Source organism: Pagrus major, chromosome 9 (assembly GCF_040436345.1).
Source record: "Pagrus major chromosome 9, Pma_NU_1.0".
NCBI lineage: Eukaryota > Metazoa > Chordata > Actinopteri > Spariformes > Sparidae > Pagrus > Pagrus major.
The window spans coordinates 13,755,688-13,776,944 of NC_133223.1; the positions used below are offsets into that span (position 1 = coordinate 13,755,688).

A 21,257-nucleotide genomic window follows, 5' to 3' on the forward strand; every position below is an offset into this window, starting at 1 on the left:
AGAACATTTATATTATCAGCTATTTATTGGTATCAGTGAAGGTGTGGCTGATACATATCGCTGGACTTAACAAGCATGTCATCTACATACTCTTATATAGTAGGTGGCTGTATGCAAAGGAGAAGGAGAAGGAGAAGAAGAAGAGAGAAGGAGAAGGAGAAGGAGAAGGAGAAGAAGAGAATATTAAATCACACATCTTTTGCTCACTACAGATAAGCCTTTCGTACCCGCAGATGTGCATAAACTACAGGTAATGAAGTACTTTCAAAAATAAAAAAATGTGCAATTATTGGTTATCTTATCTGTTTGGGCCATTAGAAGCATGTAATTATTGGTTATGTATCGGCTGAAAAAAGATCATATTGTGCATCCCTAACCATCCCGTAACCTTAAAAGGTGCATTAAATATAGCTGTGTATCTTTCCCCTTAAATGATAAAATGTTTAAATATATCAGCAATTTGCAGTTGGAAAACAACCAATATACAATATTCCATTTTATAATATTAGCCTTCTGTCTGAGGAGGAGGTAAGACATGCATTTTCACCCAGTGCATAACCTACAGTCATTGATTTTTAAATGTTAATGAATTTTGATTACATGACTGGGCAGTAGATGTACTGTGTGATATTCTCGTCTCTGTGCACAAACGACTGACAGTCGAGTGCTGAAAGCCGACCATTTCCAAGAATTCTCGCTGTGGGTGTGAAAAAAAATAATGAGCAGCTGAGGAGGAGGAGGAGACAAGGCAGATAAATAAATATCACCTGCCTGGAGGAAAGGCAAGAGAAGTCAATCATATCTGATCATCAAAGGCTGGTGTCAATCAAGTCATAGCAGCAGAAAAAAAACAAAAAGTCTCAAGAACATTTGGATGTTTAAGGAAAAATGCATGAAATTATGAAGAGCTTATTACTGATATCACGCTTGAAGTATGTTGCAAATTTTTCTTAATGACACAGTTCTGGGTTGAGTTTAATTAACACAAGATTTGTGTTTTTTTCTTTATGGATACCAAACTATCATCTTCAAAACTGCCTTTTCACAGACTAGGAACGATTTTATATGACTGTTGATATAACGGACAGATTTTCTAATTGATAATATTGTACAATTCACTTTATTTTTTCAAATGCATACTGTAGCATTAAAGTGATGATACCTGTTTCATGTATGCGTAACACATGGTCTCCGCTACACGTTTCCCCTCATCGTAGCACGCTCGAGGACCGATTGGGTTCACATGCCCCCAGTACTCCTCATTTTGCGGGTGGACCTCTGGATCTGGAACACAAACATTTTAGAACCATTTTAATGTTTCAGTTTTTTGCACAGAGAATTAAACAAAGTTGATTTGGAACAGGGAATGGGAATGTGGCAGCCATTTTTGGAGGATCACCACCCATCTAGCTAGGTAGTCTCAACCTGTTCAATTGGGTCTAACTCAGTTAAACTTGAATTTCACCATAGGCAGTCAATAACACAACCAACAAACTACAAAAAAAAGAAATTTTAAATTAATGTTTTTTTTTTACAAAAAGTAGATCATGCTGAGGCACCGTGAGTGCCAACCTAAGTGTAAGTACAGCTTTAACATATTTAAAGCTGATAGATGGGGAAAATATATTGGGTATGTAGTTAAAATGAGACATTTTACTACTACTACTACTACTACTACTACTACTACGAGGCCATAACATGTTTATGCTACACAGTGAAAGGCTACATGGAATGATAGTTTTTCAGGTTCTTGGTGTAACTGTATAATGAAATATAATGTCTACAAGTGTGTCCAGAGTGCCATCCGCTAGCTGTCCATTGTAGGTGTCAAAAAGAACTGCTGAACTATATATATCTATACACTTCCGATGATGAATGATCGACAGATGACAAATGATAGGTGACAGTTCAAAATAATCACAGCTAATACACTATCGTTCAAAAATGGCTGCCCTAGAAAGCCACGCAGTTCCCATTCCTTATTAGGGGTGTCACGATCTTGATTGTGAGTCGGATATCGATCGAAAAGATGTCGTGATCTTGACCTTCAAAATCAAAAGGTGGAATCAAGGATTTCACCACGCCTCCAGTATCACATCCCGCAGGTGTGCCAAGAGGGTAAAAAAAACACACAGCATGTTGTAGCGTAGCAAGTTGATGTTACCTCCTCTACCCTGAAGCTGCAGCCAATTAAAAGACACCACGGCAACTGCTGATATAGTAGACACATCAACTGAACTCAAACCCCTTCCTGCTTCTCTGAAATTACTAGTGTGGAAATAATTTGCGTTCCCGACGTGTTATGTCAACAACGTTTGTGTTGTCGACAAGAAAACCACAGTTTGTAAGCCAGCTATAGCACACATGTCCACGGGCAATACAACAAATATGACAGGACATCTCTGCAGGCATCATAAAGAAGTAGACTTAACTGAGAAAACAACAGTTAACACTTAGCCAACTCTGTCTTCCTCATTTAGAGCTAAACTTCCAAAAAATTCCAGATGTGATACTGGAGGCGTGGTGAAATCCTTGATTCCACCTTTGATTTTGAAGGTCAAGATCACGACATCTTTTCAATAACTAGCGCAATAGGGGTATTTGTAGCATCAGACATATGACCTTATTCAGTGGTGGAACACCCTGGATTTAAGCATTTAATTAGTGTACTGGAACCACGCTACGAAATGCCAAGCAGGTCGCATCTTACCACAAAGGTGTTGCCTTCCATGTATGATGTGAAGGAAAAAGTTATTGGAGGTCTGAGCAGTGCAGATTGAGTGGCATTAACGACAGATTGCTGGACCTCCAGAGCAACATGAACATCACAGCACACTACATTAACATCTGCTGTGAAGAGTGCACACAGCAGTTACAAAAGAGAGTCAGTCATGACAGGTACCCCCTATGACTTCTCTTCTCTTGTTTACAGTAAGTTAAGTAAGTTATTGTTACATTTATATTGTTAATAAATTATTTTAATTTATAAGGCCTTAGTGTGGTACATTACACAATGTAGACCATCTTTTGAAATAAGAATTTAAAAAATGTATGAGTTATCATGGCATAAAACCAATGATCCTAGAATAGACTAGTCTAAAATGGCATAGCGATCTGTGCTAAAAGAAAAAACAAACAAAAAATAATCGAGAATCAAATCGAATCGTGACCTTAAAAATCGAAAATCAAATTGAATCGAGGATTTTGAGAATCATGACACTCCTATTCCTTATAGCATGGTTCCCATTTTGCAGATTGACACACACACACGTATGAAATATTCAATGCACATTTGCCCAAAAAAGTCTGATTTGCTTTATTGCTCAACAGATCAGAGGAGACATCTCAGCTGGAACAATACATCATGGATCAGTGAGCTGCCAAACTAGGTTCAATGACAGGCTCTGATTAGTTTCCAGGATAAAACTCTCTTCAGTCATTTCTCACTCTCTGTAATTGCTTAGAACCATTTCAGTGTATTATGTCAGACAAGTGGGAGAATAGATACTGACTTATCAGAAATGATAAGCAGATGATAAGTATAAAACAAAGCTAACCATCATTGTTATGCAGCTGAATTGAGACACTGGAACAAATGATCTCATTATACTTATGCGGCTGTTAATACAAAAACACAAAAAAGTAACCACAAAGAGCCAGATGAGGCAGACAGATGGCCCAAATGTATTTAGAATTATATGCTAATGTTGGCTGTGTTCAAGTTTTAGCTAACAAAAAAGAAAATTGTATGTGGAGACAAAAAATCCATCCCAAAAATATTGGGATGTTGTTGCTGCAGCAGTCTAAACTGCATTTTACTGTGGGTTGCTGGATGGTTCACAGAAATAAAATTTTGTCGTCACTAGGCGTGTCAAGTTTTCGATTCTAAATTTAAATTCAAGTATCCAGTCTACAGAATCCATTAAGTTAACCATTTTTAAAAAAAAATACTTTATTGTGTTCATTTCAGTCAATTTGACACGTGCTTTACATAATCACATAGTCTACATTTCTTTGAACACATTTTTGTTTTTGTTTTTTGTTTACAATCTCCATTCCTATTTCCCCATCCCATCACCATTGTTAATAACGGTAATAATAATGATAACTATAAAATAAAAAAGGACCTTTTGGGCTTTCTGTATACAATTGGTTTCAATAAACAATTGATTACATTCATAAATGTATACATAAAAATAATAATAGTAATAAGAATAAGAATACTACTAATAATAATAAGAATAAGAGAAACAAAAACAAAAAAACAAACAAACAAAAAAAAAAAACAGTTAACCATTTGCTCATGAGAGTTATTGGAAAGCAGAACCATTCGATGTGGTTCTGTGAAAAAAAAAAGTAAAGATGAGTGGGAGACATTTCTCTTACCTCCATAAACCTCAGAAGTAGAAGCCAGAAGAAGTCTGGCGCCCACACGTTTGGCCAGACCTTAGAACAAACAACACAGTGAAAACAGTCCTCATTGGAAATTTTGACATCAAACCTGTCCCTAAACCTGAGTAAATACACTGACTGAAAGTAAGACAGCGTGTGCTCTACCACATCCAACTACGATTTGGTATTTTTAATATATACATAGTAACTGATATTTTTTTCTTTCATTACAATGAAAGAAAAATGTGATCTGAATGTAATTTAAGTCAATGTTAATAATCATACATTCAGATAAAGCCCTTTAATTTGGGTTAATAGATTACAGAATTCATTTCTCACTGACGTAATTTGTAATTTACAGGAGATGCTCCATTGTGAGAGAGAGAAGCTGGTCTCCGCTTCTCACAAAAAATCTTCTCATCAGTTTATTTATTTATTAAATAAAGGAGTCTGCACAGCAGGCAGACAATATAACATTAAATAAGCTTTTGACTCGCGTTGAATGCATTACATAATTTGATGGATATTTAGATTGTAAGCAGCTGGCGTGGCTAAAAGCTGAATATGTAATGAGGGCAAAAAATGGTCTGGCACCAGATTTATTTTTTCTACCTATTTTTTGTCTCACACTACAAGGGGAGAAAAATAATTAATGAAAACACATTTTTATTGACTGAATAAACAACTTGAAAATAGCTAATTCACTGTGTTTTGTTGTTAGCCCTTTATTTTTATTTATTTATTTATTTATTTTTTTTTTAGGGAATTCCAATTTCTGACCACAGTTAAAACTATAAAACCTTTCATAATTTGAAAGTTCACTTGGCTTGGACTTGAAAATATGGGTCAGGCAAATGAACAATGTGCTACAACAAGGTACTTCAGCCTTGTACGTAGGCCTGTCACGATAACAAATTTTGCTGGACGATAAATTGTCCTAGAAATTATTGCGATAAACGATAATATTGTCGCTTTGAGACCATTTTTCAACTAATATAATGATAATGGCATAATAATGCAAGTACACCCTTTCAAAGATCAATAAACCTTTATTTCTAAAGAATATTTAACATTGGAATGTGAAAAAGACATTTTAAATATCCAAAATAAATAAAGACGGAGGCTGTGGCCAAAGCAATTGAGCCATGGCCAGCCACGGTTCCTTACTGCAGCAACAATGTTAGCACCATTGTCTGTAGTGATGCGGAGGCGTGACGGTACACGTGATGATGATGACGTATGTGTTTTTTTTCAAGGTGTTTCTCCGTTGTCCTCCTGTTAATCTAAACATGTACCAGCTGTCTGTTTATAATCATATGATGCAGTTATAATGTGTTGTAATTGAGATCCTGACACACCAAATATCCTGGAAAGTGACAAAGTTACGTTTTTCTATAATTTACATAATTACATAATCGCCATCAGTAAACTGGACGCTGTCTGACTATTTCACTCTCGGGGTTCACTAAGTTCACTGAGTCTCGTCGGGAGGGCTGACCGTCACCATGACAACAGTAACTGACCGTCACGCGACAAACACTTGGTGAGTTAAAGTTTTTTGCCGGGGACAGACGCTGTTTTTCGGGCAGAAATGTGACGAAGAGTCGGTCAGACCGACAGGCTGACAGACACTTCTCCACGAATAACTGCGGTATTTTTTTCCTCACATAAGTTGCCAAAGACATGACCAGTTACTACGTTCCTGTTGTTTGGTCCTGTAACGTTGCTTTGTGGGACATTTATTTTTATTTTGTTGAGTGAAGGATCTGTAGAGTTATCAGACACCAACACCATCAGATCAACACGCCCTCGCTCCGCGCCGCCGGCTCGGTTCGCCTCTGATACTACCTCCGGAGGCGCAGCAAAATTTCACCCCTCACCGCATCTGAAACGTTCACACAAAGGCGGATGCGGAGAATTGGCGCAGTATCCCCGCATGCAAACGGCCGCGTGAATGGGGCTAGTGACTGACAAGAGGGTTCTAGTGAGAGACACGAGGAAAACAAACAAGCATGCAAATGGAAATTATCGAGGCCGGCAAAATTATCGAGCTCATTTTAATTTATCATATGATTAATTGATTTATTGATTATCGTGACAGGCCTACTTGTACGACTTCAATTGCTGGACTCATTCTACAGCACTACTAATCTTCTATTCCCTTCTTTTCTTTTCAAAGTAAATATAATCACATATTGAAGGTTTGACCTCATGATGAAGGATTCAAACCATTTTCACTTTCATAGCTTGTTCCATTTTCTCTCTCAAAGTTTGTCTATTGGCCAGCAGCAGGAAGTCTCCCAGCTTCTTATTTAGTTTCAATTTTTCCATACTCAAGTTGTTAATTCTTGTATCTACGAAATGCAAGGATATAACTCTGTGGACAGTGATCATCATCGGGTGGCCAAGTAATTTTCATTGAGTTGGCAAGACTCCAAAAAACATAAGAGGCATATTGTGCTGTTGTGGTCAAGAGACTCACAGACTTTTACAGCTTATTGCTTGGTAAATGCTCACGATTAGTTTTAACTACGGTGGGCTGATGATGGTTTTTGTGATGGGGATAGGGACAAAGCTGAAGTTGTAATGTTAAATGACAAGTGTATTACAGTCTTAAGTGTATCAAGACGCACAATTAATTAAAAAAAAATGTTAATGTGATGGGATTCATTTCAGACTTGGAAGACCAAATGTGCCTAGAGAAAGACTTCATATAAAGCCTTGTTTTGAAGACCTATCCTACTCTTATATGAACTCAGACAGCAGCTTGCACTTAATGTACTTACCAAGCATGTTAAGAGTGCCAATAGTGTTGGTCTTCAGTGTTTTGATGGGATTGTACATGTAGTTGGGAGGAGATGCAGGAGATGCCAGGTGATAGATCTGGTCCACTGTAAAGAGCAACATAAATCATTTCAACGCCAGACGTACATTTGTTTCAGCAAAATACAATGACAGCATGACTGAATTATTTCCTTTGTTTTGGTTTTGTAAATGGTGCAGCTTTTTGGACTGAATAAAAACTGGATGAATAGATTTAAGAAGAAGGGGAGATTGAGTCAGACAAAAAATGTCTCCATTGCGTCCATGACTGAGGGAAGCAAATCATATCTATTCTCTAACGTAGCTCTGAACACAGACATTCAGCTGCTACACACAGCGACTATCAGAGAAAATGTGTGCAAGGTGTCATACTTTATCAGCCTGTTCTCACCTGAATAATGGCAACATACATCACATGCGGGAGCAAGGAGCTTATTACAACTAATATCTACCTTTATTGTTAGGTGGCAACCTCTAGGGTCGAAGTAATTATGACGGCAGCAAAGGATTAGGTCAGGTGACGTAGTATGAAGAAAACAAAGTCCACATAGGGAACAGACTGAGCACAGAGCTTTTTTCTTCACCCCAAAGCTTAACTAAGCTAATGCTGCAGTGTGTGTTGGTCAGCTGGTCTCTTTTTTTTTTACTGCCGCACGCTTGCTCTCATTATTTACCTATATACCGTGCTAGTATTGTAATTATGAGCTTTGAGCCTGTACTCATCAGCCGCATTTCCAGCACTCTTTATCAGCCTTTTACCTCTTTCTTAATGCAGCTGATGCAAGACTCACTCCTTTGAATACTGATTTGGAGGTTGATTATCATGGCATTGGTAAAACCTACAAAGCATTTGGGTCAATCGACCTATTCATTAAGGTATCAGGACATGTTGCACTTTATAGTCATTATGCAAATTCAATTTTTGACCAGTTTCACAGTTTGAAAGAAATATAAATGCACAAAAAAGGGCTTTAGCGTCTATAATGCCTCATCTCTGATCCATTTTCTAGCTCTCTTTATCAACTCATTCCATTTTCTAAACCACTTCACTCCTTTCTCCTCTTTCCAGGCTTTATGTCCTACCTATTGAAAGCTTGTTCTATCTTCTCTGTCTTTTCATTGTAATACCAAGTTTCCTGCCTAAAATACAGAGACACTGATTAGTGTCTGATTTTCATGCAATAGAACAGAATAGAAAGTCCCCCAGTGTCTGCTGCTTGTTTTCTAAAGATATTTACATTTTCTAGCTTTAATTTACTTTATTTCTACTAAATGTATAACTCTGTGGACAGTCATGGTACATTAACACTGAGTTGGCAAGACTCCTTCCAAACCCCACAAAAATCGTATCCTCCCCTGCTTTAACATTTATACAATAGCATAAGAGACTGCTGAAAGACACTCAAAGTTGAGAGAATGTATTAAATAAATAATTATTAATTATTAAATAAACAGGAAGGAAATATAATCTTTTTATTGCAACACATGTTCAATACACCCTTTGCAGTTGCTTGGTGTTATCCCCTCAATCCACAGTTGCTTTTTTGCTCTGCTATGCCTGAGCATGCTTGTGATCTGCAAAAAAATTGCTGTTATCACTTGCTGCTATTGCTGTTCATACAGCATTTCAAAATCCCTACCCCCACCTGTAGTCTCTGAGTCTAACAGAGCCCAACAGGGTGCTACTGGCAGCTGGTATACAGAAGGCAAACAAACAAAAGATCAGAAATGGATCAGGCTTTATGTACAAAATACATATTGATCCAAAAATACTATGATTTGCCAAGGATGTTCCAAGCAGAGGTGCTGGTGCCTATAGGCAATTGTGAGCATCCACCAGGAGATTATATTGTGATGTGACCATTACTAAAGAATAGGCTGTTGTCCACTGAAGATGAATAGAGAAATGAAAAGCTGGCAAAACAGTTTCTAGCTGTGAGCTAAATCTTGGTCCATTTCTATATTTAACTTTGTGGGCGTCCTGACAGCCTCCTGTAGGTTTGGACCACCCTGAGGATTCATACAGTGGTACAAAGGGGGTCATTTTGCATCACTAGGTGAATTAATGCTGTCTGAACAAAATGACAAGCAGTGGAAGCAAGGCTATAACTAACAGCATACCATATCTCATCATATAAAAAAACACATACCTTTTTAATACCTGCACCTCCACAGGTCACTGAGCTATATTCATATTGTTGAAAGATTGTTTTTCTGTCATGTGACAGCCCATGTGTGGTCCTTGTCATGTGTGACACATCTTTCTTTTTAAAATCGTAACAAGTAGCCTGAGCTTTCCTTATGGTTTGTTAAAATAAGGCAAAGTATTTTGATAATTTTGATCTGTTGTGTTCATTTCAAATGCAGTTTTCAACCAGCAGCAGCACTTCAGAAGCGTGGCAGAGTCATCAGTGTAGACGCGAAGAGTGTTCATTCTGATTACCACAGTTCTTAACGATGCTGTAATAGTCTTTTGGGGGTTCAGGGTTGGAGTGGGGTGAGCACTCTCTACTCACAACTCATTCCTGGAAAACATTCAGGAGACCCGTACTCTGACCCTGCACTATGTTCGTATGAATGTTTTGTGTTGCTCATCTCCATTATGGCAATAAGCTACAAATTTCATGTGCAGTGTACTGTAGCCACACTGAAAAGAAAAAACAAGCCATAATCCCATGTAACCTTATCAAAAAGAGATGGGCTTTGCCAATAAGCACCATCAGTTACATAAGATACAGCTGTTGTATGCAGAGAGCACTTTGCACCACTGAATGAATTGTAATGACTGCTTTGGCAAACACTTTCCAGAAACAGAGACCTGACATTTGCTTATCTAAGAGGTGCTATTCCTCATAGTCACTAAAGGATTATTATTTTCTCAGCTGAAATAGAATGATGAATAAATATTGTGAAATCAATGGAAAGATAATCGAGGCAAATGAAGATAAAGGCATTGTGGGGTAGCCTCAAGGTAAATTTTGATTATTATTATTATACTATTGGGTCCATATAGCATTTCATTATCTGTGCGGTGATGCAGGACTCGTCCCCCGCAACTCTGGTAACCAAAATAGAGGAGAAGCTTGTTCAGGTCATGTCTGTGTGTCCTGAGCTGATCAGGTAGAAATCATTGACTTTGTTATCCAATATTTTTTTTCTTAATTTCACAACAGCTCCTAGTAAAACCTTCAAAGGCCGACTGCTGTCTTCAACCTTTATTGGAAGTGTGTTTAGCTCGCTGCAAAGATGTGGACCTACATGCATAGTGAAGGCATAAGATAAAGATTGATTATTTGTCATCAAAAAGTATAAATACAAAAATTAATTTTGAGTCCTACCTGGCTCACCCATAATTTGAGTGTTTTTGGTTAACTCTGGCAAAGGTGGTCCTTCTGTGAGCCCCATCACTAAGTAAACATAGAGTCATTACCTCCCACAATTACTCTCTCACTCACCCTCAATATAGAGAGGCTCCACCACATCATGATTGATAAGCTCGAAGTTTTCATGGCCAATCCAGTGCTCCACATTCCTTTTCCTTCCTGTGAAGAAGTTGTCCACCACAGTCACCTCATGGCCATCCATCATCAGCTTATCAGTCAGGTGAGAACCCACAAAACCAGCCCCACCAGTAATCTGGTAGAAGAAGACACATGTATGATAACATCAGTAAATTATATTTTAACAGAAACTCCTGTCCTTTTGAGGGTTGATTTCTTAAAAGAGCAATGAAACACTACCTTTCAGCATGTACCTAACAAAATGTGGTGGTTGCTTTGTGTTCAGTTACTCCGTCAATAGACACACAATATTTATACAAATAAAGTTTAGATTTCTTCTAACAGGAATTTCTGGGTCTTATCCGTTTATTAATATTTGGCCATCATTCAAGCATTCACACAAGAACTTTGGCAAAATTAAAAGTTAAACCTTATAAAGTACAATTGAGGCTGGGCTGGGAATGTTAATAGTTTTTCAAGTATTTGGTCATAAACCAAATGACCAAATACTTGCTTGATGGAAAGTCAGGGGATCACCAAAGTAGTACCATGAATGTCTGTGCAAACTCAGCCTGGACCAAAATGACGGACAGACAGACCTGCATTGCCATTATTCCTTTTAAATTGTGTGAAATAGCTTCAAGTGCGGTTAGGGTTAGGGAGGGGGGATTTAATACAGCCCATGACAAAGTGATGCCAAAGTGTCTCAATATAATGGTTATGGCCTCTGTATAATAGTTCTTGTGAATGTGATTGGTGGAAATTGTATGTTTGTCGCATACCAAAATTCTCTTCCGATCCTTTTCTGACAGAAATTTCACAGGCGGGTATTTCTGAGAAAAACTGAGGGAGAGAGGAGACAAAGTGTGTAGTGAGAAACATCTCAAAGAAAAACACCATTAGAAGGAAGCAAAATAGGAATAAATAGAGCTAACTGTAAATCCAGTTCTTCAGTAATCAATAAATGGCATTTTATTGCATTGTATGAAACCACTCTCATAACACACCATAAGTGAACTGCTTTCCTTGAGAAACTATTCTTTTCTGGTTAGCAGGCACTGAAGCAATTACTCCATCTTCTTTTAACCTTGAGATACAGATTTGCTGAAGGAAATGTGGGCAGGTGATTTTTTTTTTTATCTACAACACTTTACACTGTACTTAAAGTCATTCAAATAATTCATGTTCAATCAACTGAATTTACCACAGGTGGACTCATAGCAAAGGGTCTGAATACTTATGTCAATGTGATATTTCAGTTTTGCCTTTTAATACATTTGAAAAAAAATCTAAAATTCTGTTTCTGCTTTTTCACATGCTGTTTTGAATATAGATAATACAGTTTAAGGCTGCAACATAACAAAATGTGAAAAAAGTGAAGGGGTCTGAATACCTTCTGAATGCACTGTATGTGTCTCATCTGCATTCAAGGCGTAACACATGCCTTAAATAACATCAAATATCCTCCAGTTGCAACATAACAGACCTTCATCATACATTCACAGATAAGCCTGTGCGTGCACAATGGTGCACTGCACAGTGTATTTTTCAGGAGAATCAAGTGGATATACAGTACATTCATTTTAAGGGTCTTGAAATCCAGTGGCACATTGCAGGGTTATGGAAAAAAAGCATGCAGAGGGGTCATGGTGCTCACATGAATGCAACTGTCTAAACAAGTGGCTTTATAGCCACGTATAGCCTCATTAACATTCAAGGTATCACAGGTGACAGAAAATTAACCACTAAAAGCACAATTTATCTGCCATCAGCAGGGAGAAACGAAACAGTCAGTGATGGCTTTTTAACGGGAATCCTGCTATACATAAGTCTCGTACCATGTGTCTTCTAATGTTGCAATATGTTTGGCTGTAGTGCTTTTCCGACATCTGGTAACTAGGGAGAAAACATGACACTGATTCATGTTTAAAGGCTCATTTCAATTGATTTAGATAGTGCAGTCACACACTCGGTGGTCTAGTTTTGCTGGTCTTAATTCTATGAAATAGTCCATTAACCTTTACTGAGTATCGAGTTGGTATTTCATAAACAAAATATACCTCTAATGAGAGTGAGAGGAGGTGTCAATTGTCAGGAATCACAAGTTTACAGTCGCACACTTTTCTCTTACTAATTCCGAGCATGTGTGTATGTGTACATGTTTGTGCACAAAAAAAGGGATACACACCTTTGCTCCAGATCACGAATCTTCTCTCTGAGAGGAGCCACAGCCTAGATGAGGTGAGAGCACAAGTTAATGTGGGTTCATTGTAGGTGTACAATGTCTCCTGACAGGCCGCAAATAAATACAAAAATATTTTCTAATTTACTTTACTGCCTATGGCATGCAAGAGAAAATATGAAAGCAATTGTTTATTATCATTAGTCAGTGATGATTTATCTTTCTTCCTTTAGAATTATGTAGAGGAACAGAGATGTAAAACCTGACATTCTCAGTCATTTCCTCAGTAAATAAATAAACGTGTATATAAATATGTGGCTGACTTTTATATCGTAGAGTGTCTTTGTGCATACCCGGTTTATCTGTTACCAAAATAAAATACGCTTCATTTAAAATGACAGCTTAGGAAGGAGACCTTGATATCAAAAGCACCATTTCATCAAGAAAACCACAATCTAGATCAAAAAACTCTTATGTGTGGGACATTAAAAACTACATAAATATCAGCAAGCAGAAACAACAATCCGGAAGCTGGTTTATTATTTACAGAATAATAAAACATGTGAATAAAGACTATATATTCTTTAACGAGTGGAAGAGTGTACAATTGAAAAACATTTTTTTCCCATGTTTATACCATTAATCCTGCATGAGAAATTGTGTGTGTGACGTATTAGACAAGATGGATGAGGCAAGTCAGATGTGAGGGGATTGAGAGTGCCTGTACTTGGCTCAGAATATAGTAAAAATTATCTGATGTTGTACTGAAGTTCACAGTGAGCTCTGTTTACTTGAAGCAACTCACTCTTTCTTTTCTGTTGTTATCAAATGTCCAAAGTGATGCATGAATTTAGGGTTTTATTAAAGGTATTTAAGTGCATATTTTAATACAATACAAAATAACAATGCGATACAAAATATCGAGTAATATGCATCAAGTCAGTTGGCAGTTCGGGGTTGTCAATCAACATGTATATTAACCAAGTCAATTCAACATCATTCACTGGTTTAGTGACCCCAGTACAAAAAATAAAAAATGAAAGCTGAGAGATTTAATCCTGTAACTTATCTACAGCCATCTGCTGTGCACACATGCTTCAACTGTGGGGGATCTGTATGTCAATAAACACATCCAGTGTTCTTGGAAACAAAAACACTCGCATTTCCACATTTTTCCCACATTTTCTCAGGACTATTATGGACAACAGTCAGTTCATCTAAATGTGTCATTAGCCTAAACAGACAACTGCTTAACTCGTAAGTTTGGGGTAATGGCAGAATTAATTTAACATGAAAAAGGGATTAATTGTAACCTCCATCAGTGCAGTTTGACCAAAACTCAATTTTTCAGGGAAATGCCAATATTAGGTGTAATAAATTCCAATATGAATATGAATGGTTTATTTACACACATTTTTGCAACAATCAGTCAAATCCGATTATCAAACACTTAAATAACGTGTGTAAATAACAAATAAATAACGGAGGTAGGATATTTCACAGTTTAACAATAAATCAGTGCACTGAAACACTTTACTAGGAATTTAATAATCATAAATCACTGCAAGAATTTTATGCTGCATTACAATCACAAAAAAAAATAAATGTCATATTGGTGCTAACATCATTAACACCTATACAATATATCTATGATAGCCAGCCGATAATATTGTTATAAATCAGTCGGGCTCTACCAATCAGTTATGTAGCATTTAAATTTCAGGGATAATTCACATAAAAACCCGAAGAGTTGTACTTACAGGTAATAAAGAAATCTGCCTTTTGTGTGTTTTTTTCTGTACAGATAAGATAATAGACACATTTTACTTCTGACTTTTAATTTAGCTGCTGTGTAGTGTTAGTCAATGTGTTGAAAGACATCTATGTAAATGTGAAGCATTTTCTTTTCAGTGTAAATGTGTTCCAAAAATCCCAATTATTCCCAGCAGCACTTACTTTGCTCTTTCAAATGGGTAAAGTTTAAGACTTATAAAGAACAACTTTGACATTGCAATTGACAGTTAACTGATATTTACTTTGGTAAATGTGTGTAAGTAGTGTGGGAATCAAAAAGTCTAAAAATATGTTTAATTGAATTTTAAATTGAAAGTATTTGACAAGACTATATTAAAAATTCACCTTTTTACGCGATTCAGAGCATCAAATTTCATGGGCCCAATCAAAACTCCAGGGTTGGCTAAGGCATGTGGAGGTCGTGAATTAATGTAAATCAATAGATAGACTTACATATCTGTCTTTACAAGAGTGCATTCTAGTAAATGTGGAATAAAATGTTAATAAGGGAAAGAAATACTAGCTGATAACATAAAGAAGAGCTCCTTGGACCTGTAAAAGACAACACGTTCAGAAGGTGAAAACTGGTTGTGTGAAACTCACGTCATCAATTCTCTGTTCAATCCTAATATCTCCGTGTTCTTGTATTGATCTGTGATGATAGAAAGGCAAAGACAAGGAGAGTCGGATGAGATGATAGCAGCCATAATCACAAGGCCACAGAAAATAGCCTTTGACTTGAGGAGCACTGTTACAGTACGTAGCAACGCATGACTCAATGCCCTCACCCATCCATTCACAAGCGGCTATATGAATGAAATCCCCTCATCGTATATACACATATACACATTGTCCTGCTCATTGTTTGTGACACTTTATAAGAGCTTAAATATTGTCATCATACACCTATGCAGCACAGTCAATGCATGAATTCTCACTGTCAAAGCAAAAAGAGAGATGAATCTGTGATTTTTAGACACAAAACATTACTTATGAGTTTAATTTTATAAAATAATCTGATGTTTTTGTATACACATCTGGTTTTGACATGGCATTGACGCCTCACATTTAGAGAGAAAAACAACCCATTAGTTCTAGCACTAGTCCTTTAAACAGCACCATCTCGACCACACTGTGGATATCACAGCTCAGCTTTATGTTTTGCCATGTAATTTATATACATGTTATGCTACAGTGCAGTCTGACAGTTTGTAATTAACACAGTGCCACATCACTGAGACTGGGCAAGTCCACTATGAGGATCAAGCACTCATGACAGGAAGGGTTGGGTTAAACTATAAAATGACAAGTATTCAATAACTGAGTGTCAAATTTCTTAATAACATTTAATGTTTTATGACCACAGAATATCCACTGTAAAGTCCTGATTTTGCTTGATGGGAACAATCATAATGAGAAAAAATGACTAGTGGTTTTCGTCAATCCTTTTGTCGAGATTGGTTAATTTAACAGGTAAAACTACACAGCATAAAGGAGTAGAATGGCTCATGCTGATGAAATCACACTTATCATTTTCAGTTAATAACCTCATTAGACTACCCACCGATCCCACAAATATGACTTCAGAGGTAAGTAATCTGGGTGCCACTGCTTAGGGACACCTCTGATTCTGATTAGTGAGTTTTGTGCGTTTAACCAGTCAGAAGAGGATGAATATAAAAAAGTATTATGTTTTCCACCCTTATTTGACACCATGAATGAGCAGAAGAAATTATAATATTAAGATTAAGGATAGTATTTAAGTACATTACTTAACCTAGTAGTGCTAATGGTCTTTTTACAGAATATACTGATCTATTAAAGAGCCTACTCCATTAATTTGACATTGTGAAAAATGTTGTCCAGAACCATGAGTTTGGTTACCACCATATCTAAAAGCAGTTAGAGTTATAGAGAAATGTATTACTGTACCTCATGTTCGTAAATGTTCCCCAGACGGCTGGAAAAAAGAAAAGAAACTTGTCACAAATATGTCACAACAACACGTTAGTGTCACATTCAGCAATATACCAGTGTGTCTAGACAAAGACAAACAGCCACACAGCTAAAGACAGCAAAGTGCTGAATAGATGGGTAACACTTTATATTAGGGAACACATATTAACCATGAACTAGTTTCTTATTAGCATGCATATTAGTAGCATATTGGCTGTGTTTAAGCCATTATAAATCACTTACTAATTTAGATACTTAGATACTTATTCTGAATGATCATATTCTGCAACTACTAGGCCATTAACTACTGTGACAGTTTTCCCTCAATAACTTCCTAATCACTGCTTATTGATAGCGAGTTAGGAAGTTGTTGTAAACCACTTAATAAGAATAAGCTAATAAGAAACTAGTTCATGGTTAATATGTGTTCCCTAATCTAAAGTGTTACCTTAGTGATCCATGAAAGAAAGTCTAACTATATTTAAATGGATTAGTATGAAAATGTCTCTCAAATCTGGGCATTTCCTATTTATTTCCAGGTCTGAATGAGGACTTTGATATCTGTGTGTTGTCAATATGATGGGGGTGTTTTTGTAAAGCAACACAAGAGACTAGATGTGCTGTCTGTGATCTTTAGGATGATGTTTGACACTATGGACTTGACTAGATTATTATGGGAATGTGGGTGGATTTTGATGTATTCTTGTATTGTTTTGGTCTGGTCTGTGTAGTTTATATTGTGGCCTTTGTCTGTCCTTGAAATTGTTGGCATCAGCTGTAACTTAGTATACTTTGTTGACTCCAGTGTAGGGGTGTTGCAGATAACCGTTATTGACAATAACTGATATTCAAAAAATTAAATATCTATGTTGTGTTAATAACAGACATATGATAATGTTGTGTAAATAATCCAGCACCTCTTAAATCATTTCTGTTTCTTTCTGTTTTTGTTTTGTTATAGTAGGTGGCGGTAATGTGCCTTTACTACGGCGGCCAACTGTCATACAACAGAAAAAGAAAAAATAGCTGCAGTAACAGTTAGGCTGCATCCAAATGTCCAGACTTCACTGCACTTGTAGACTTTTTGGGCACGTTCGCGGGAAGCCCATGAGTCTTGAGGGCTGTCCATGTTGCCTTGCAGTCTTGCGCGCTCACAGACTTGATGTGATGACAGTGAACACGTCTGCAAGTCCAGAGGGACATTTGGAGGCAGCCTTAATTGTAAGCATGTGTGTGGCATGGATCTGCTGTGTGACTCATTGATTTACTACTGCTGTGCAAAATGATGTCGAAACAATTGACATTTATGGTTACTCTCTCCACCTCCCCACACTCATTACCAGTGTTATTACGAGTGTTATCCCTTTGACAAAAAACAGACAAAACACACAATAAAAAAACAGTGAAGTGAAGATTAATTTGATCGAGAGGATTTTTTTTCATGACAGGCCTAATCCAGTGGTGTGCAAGATGTTCCTCTCCTTCTTAAATATCAGTGGGTTGGATATTGTTAATTTAGAGGCGCCTCTACTAAAATATAGCCAGACTGAAGTTATGGTGACTACTGGCCTGATGTTATTCTTCTGTGTTGTAAGGAGCTGATCTAATTATTGTATTTTATCTTTTTATGAACTGTAATTCCATGTAATATCACTGGTTGGTTTATATGGATTGTATGTTTCACTAGTATCATCATGTGACCATCTTGTGACCATTTCTTGTCACATACAGGAGTGTGGTGGTGTCTCTGTGTGTCAACTAAGTCCAAGGAAGAGCATTAGCTCCAAACATCACTTGTCGACGTGCTAATAAATTGCACTCAAGGGGAGCTACAGTGTGCAGATCTTTCTTCATATGTTTTTCCTCTAAGCTTCCTAGTTTTTTTTTTTTTATCTTCACATCAACCATCAGATCATAAACCAGACTGCCACAGTTAAAATGTCAGTTCAACCGTACAAAGCATTACTAGATAAAACTAGAAGGTCACTCAGGGAGCGCAAAGCACCGCCAAGGTTAACAGTCCACCCTTCAACCATATGCAAATCTGCAGACACAACCACTATATACTGATATATCTCCAGAACTACTGGATTTATATCAGAAAATGTTTGGGCCTAGCTGAAGCCTCGCCATCTTAGCCGTGTATCTATTATGTACATCTAAAGTGGAAGTAATTCACAATCTTCTTTGGAAACTAGAAAACACTTCATTATTATGTACAAACTGTACGTAGAAATATCAGATTGAAGACTGAAATAACACCACGAACATGGCAGCTTTATTAAAAAAAAAGTGACAGAAACCTGTTAACAAGACAGATATTTTGACTAGAGTCAAATTTAAATTTGCATTTACAGAGAAAGATTTGTTACAATTGTACCAGTTCTCCCATGAGATCTCTGCCCCTGAGTGCTCCATAATGACAGATTTCTGTATGAAGTTTGAGAAACTACATGTGTAGGCTGGGCTATAATATCACAATATTTTTAGGCTGTATCGTGGTACTCGCCATCTATTCGATATTTTTGGGGTCTCCCCAAAAGCACTTCATAAATGCTAGGACTGGACTACAAAATCAAATAACAATGATATTTTTGACTAAATGTCTCAATATCGATATTATCGGGCGGCTGTAGCTCAGGAGGAAGAGCGGGTCATCTAGTAATCAGAAGGTTGCTGTTTCGAATCCCGGCTCCCCCCAGCTGCATGTCGAAGTGTCCTTGAGGAAGATACTGAACCCCAAATTGCTCCTGATGAGCAGTTGGCACCTTGCATGGCAGCCTCTACTATCAGTGTATGTGTGTGAATGGGTGAATGTGACAAGTGTTGTAAAGCGCTTTGAGCGGTCAGTAGACTGGAAAAGCGCTATAGAAATGCAAGTCCATTTACCAAAATGCGCCAATATTATTTGGATTCACACCATATTAACACAATGAGATTATTTAACCTAAAGAATGATCAGCAATGTGTCAAGTAAATCAGTAATCACGTTCCTGTAATGCAGCCTTTCAAACCAGGAAAAGAAAAATACTTATACCGTATCATGGTTAATGATATACAAAAAATCTAAGATAAACTGTCTCATATCATGATAGAGATGTATATTGCCCAGATTATTTATCTCAAAACTAAATGCCATTGCTTTAACTTCCTGGAAACTGATTTTAGTGACTGCCTTACTACAGTAACTACAGAGATTTCAAAGAAAATAAAAAATCCTAACACTACATCACACAAATCTGTCTCTCTCCTGAATGGAAATAGGACCCCCTTGAAGATGAGATGAATGAACATGAACTAAAAACACAGCCCGTAACCATCCTGACATACATCCACAGTATGTCTGACTGTGCCAGTAGTGGCTCAGTGACCTGATGTTCAGTGACGTCCAGCCAGTCTTCCAAGTTTAGTGTTCACTGTGGTGACAACTAATCATGCGAGTTTACAGTTTGGATGTAACAGGTGTAGGTGAGATACATTCAATTACACAAACGTGTGTACTTACAGGCAATGTAGGCGATCAAAGCGAGGGCAAAAAGTAGCTTCATCATTCTTCTGTTTGGCGTTAATCCTGATATCAGCCAGATGACCCGCTTCATCATCCGCTCAATGCAACAGGACCAGGAAACCAACGAGCCACACGTTTAAGTCCAGCTATAGCATTTTGAGTCACAATTGTTCATGTCTACGGTGGAGTTCGGTCTTCAGGATGTCTTAGTCTTATCAGACAGTCCGTCAGTGACTTGGTACACCTAATTCCCATGCAAAATAACCAGCTTGACAGGACTGGCAAGCTAGCTGCTCCTGCTACGTCAACACCAAGCAGGAGCAGTTTACGTGGCTAGCAGGGTACAAACAGGTAGCTATCAGGTGGGCAGCTACACTGCGGAGTGTCAACATTCACAACTACATATAAACTTATTTATCAGCGCCATTCAACCCCGACAAGGCAAACAATTGTATCCGCCGCAGCACATGGTTGCTTCTTACAAAAACAGATAACTTAAAAGATACGTTTATAAACTGCGACAACGCCTCAATAACACATAACACAGTGTTAGCACCACATTAGCTATTAGCTACAGCTAGCTAGCAAGCGAGCTACTAAACTGGCCGCGTATTCTTACTTCCGCTGATTGCTGCCGCTAAAAAAAAACAACAGACGGGAATCCTCCCTCACATGTGTGTTCAGGTAAGTGCCGGGAAACTAAAACAGCTGCTCGTTTTAGCGGCGCACAAATGCACACATGTTGGAGTTTGCTCCGCTCAATTGGGCCGAGGAATAGATGAGCGATTAGTCATTGCTCGATTTAGCAGCCTGACTTCTCCTGCAGGGGCCGTGTGACGTTCATTGGATCTGGCGAGCATCTGATGACAACAATACTCGTTTTGTTCCAACACTTTACATTTTTACCAAGAATGTTGACATTTGTAGACTTACAGAAAGCTATAGTATCGTGATCAAATCTGTATCCATCTTTATGCAGGCGTATCATTAATGTTGCAGAATAATTTACCTCCAGCACTGACACAATGGCTCATTCATTCACCACACCAAACTTTCCACAGTGCAGGAGTAACCTAACCCTTGAACACCTTGTTGATTTTTC

At 37.6% G+C, this 21,257-nt stretch overlaps 1 protein-coding gene across 1 annotated transcript in view; it reads right to left on the reverse strand.

Annotated features, from left to right (window-relative positions):
- uxs1 (UDP-glucuronate decarboxylase 1) overlaps positions 1–20,946 on the reverse strand; it is a 36,330-nt gene extending 15,384 nt beyond the window's left edge. The window contains exons 1-9 of the mRNA XM_073473938.1: positions 20,153–20,946; positions 16,624–16,651; positions 15,295–15,343; positions 12,904–12,947; positions 11,498–11,558; positions 10,671–10,851; positions 7,179–7,283; positions 4,387–4,446; positions 1,163–1,284 (exon numbers count right to left, since the gene is read on the reverse strand). Coding sequence (XP_073330039.1) covers positions 1,163–1,284; positions 4,387–4,446; positions 7,179–7,283; positions 10,671–10,851; positions 11,498–11,558; positions 12,904–12,947; positions 15,295–15,343; positions 16,624–16,651; positions 20,153–20,249 — 747 coding nt within the window. The 5' untranslated portion in view covers positions 20,250–20,946. The remainder of the gene's footprint in view (positions 1–1,162; positions 1,285–4,386; positions 4,447–7,178; positions 7,284–10,670; positions 10,852–11,497; positions 11,559–12,903; positions 12,948–15,294; positions 15,344–16,623; positions 16,652–20,152) is intronic.
- Between the last annotated feature and the right edge of the window lie 311 nt (positions 20,947–21,257).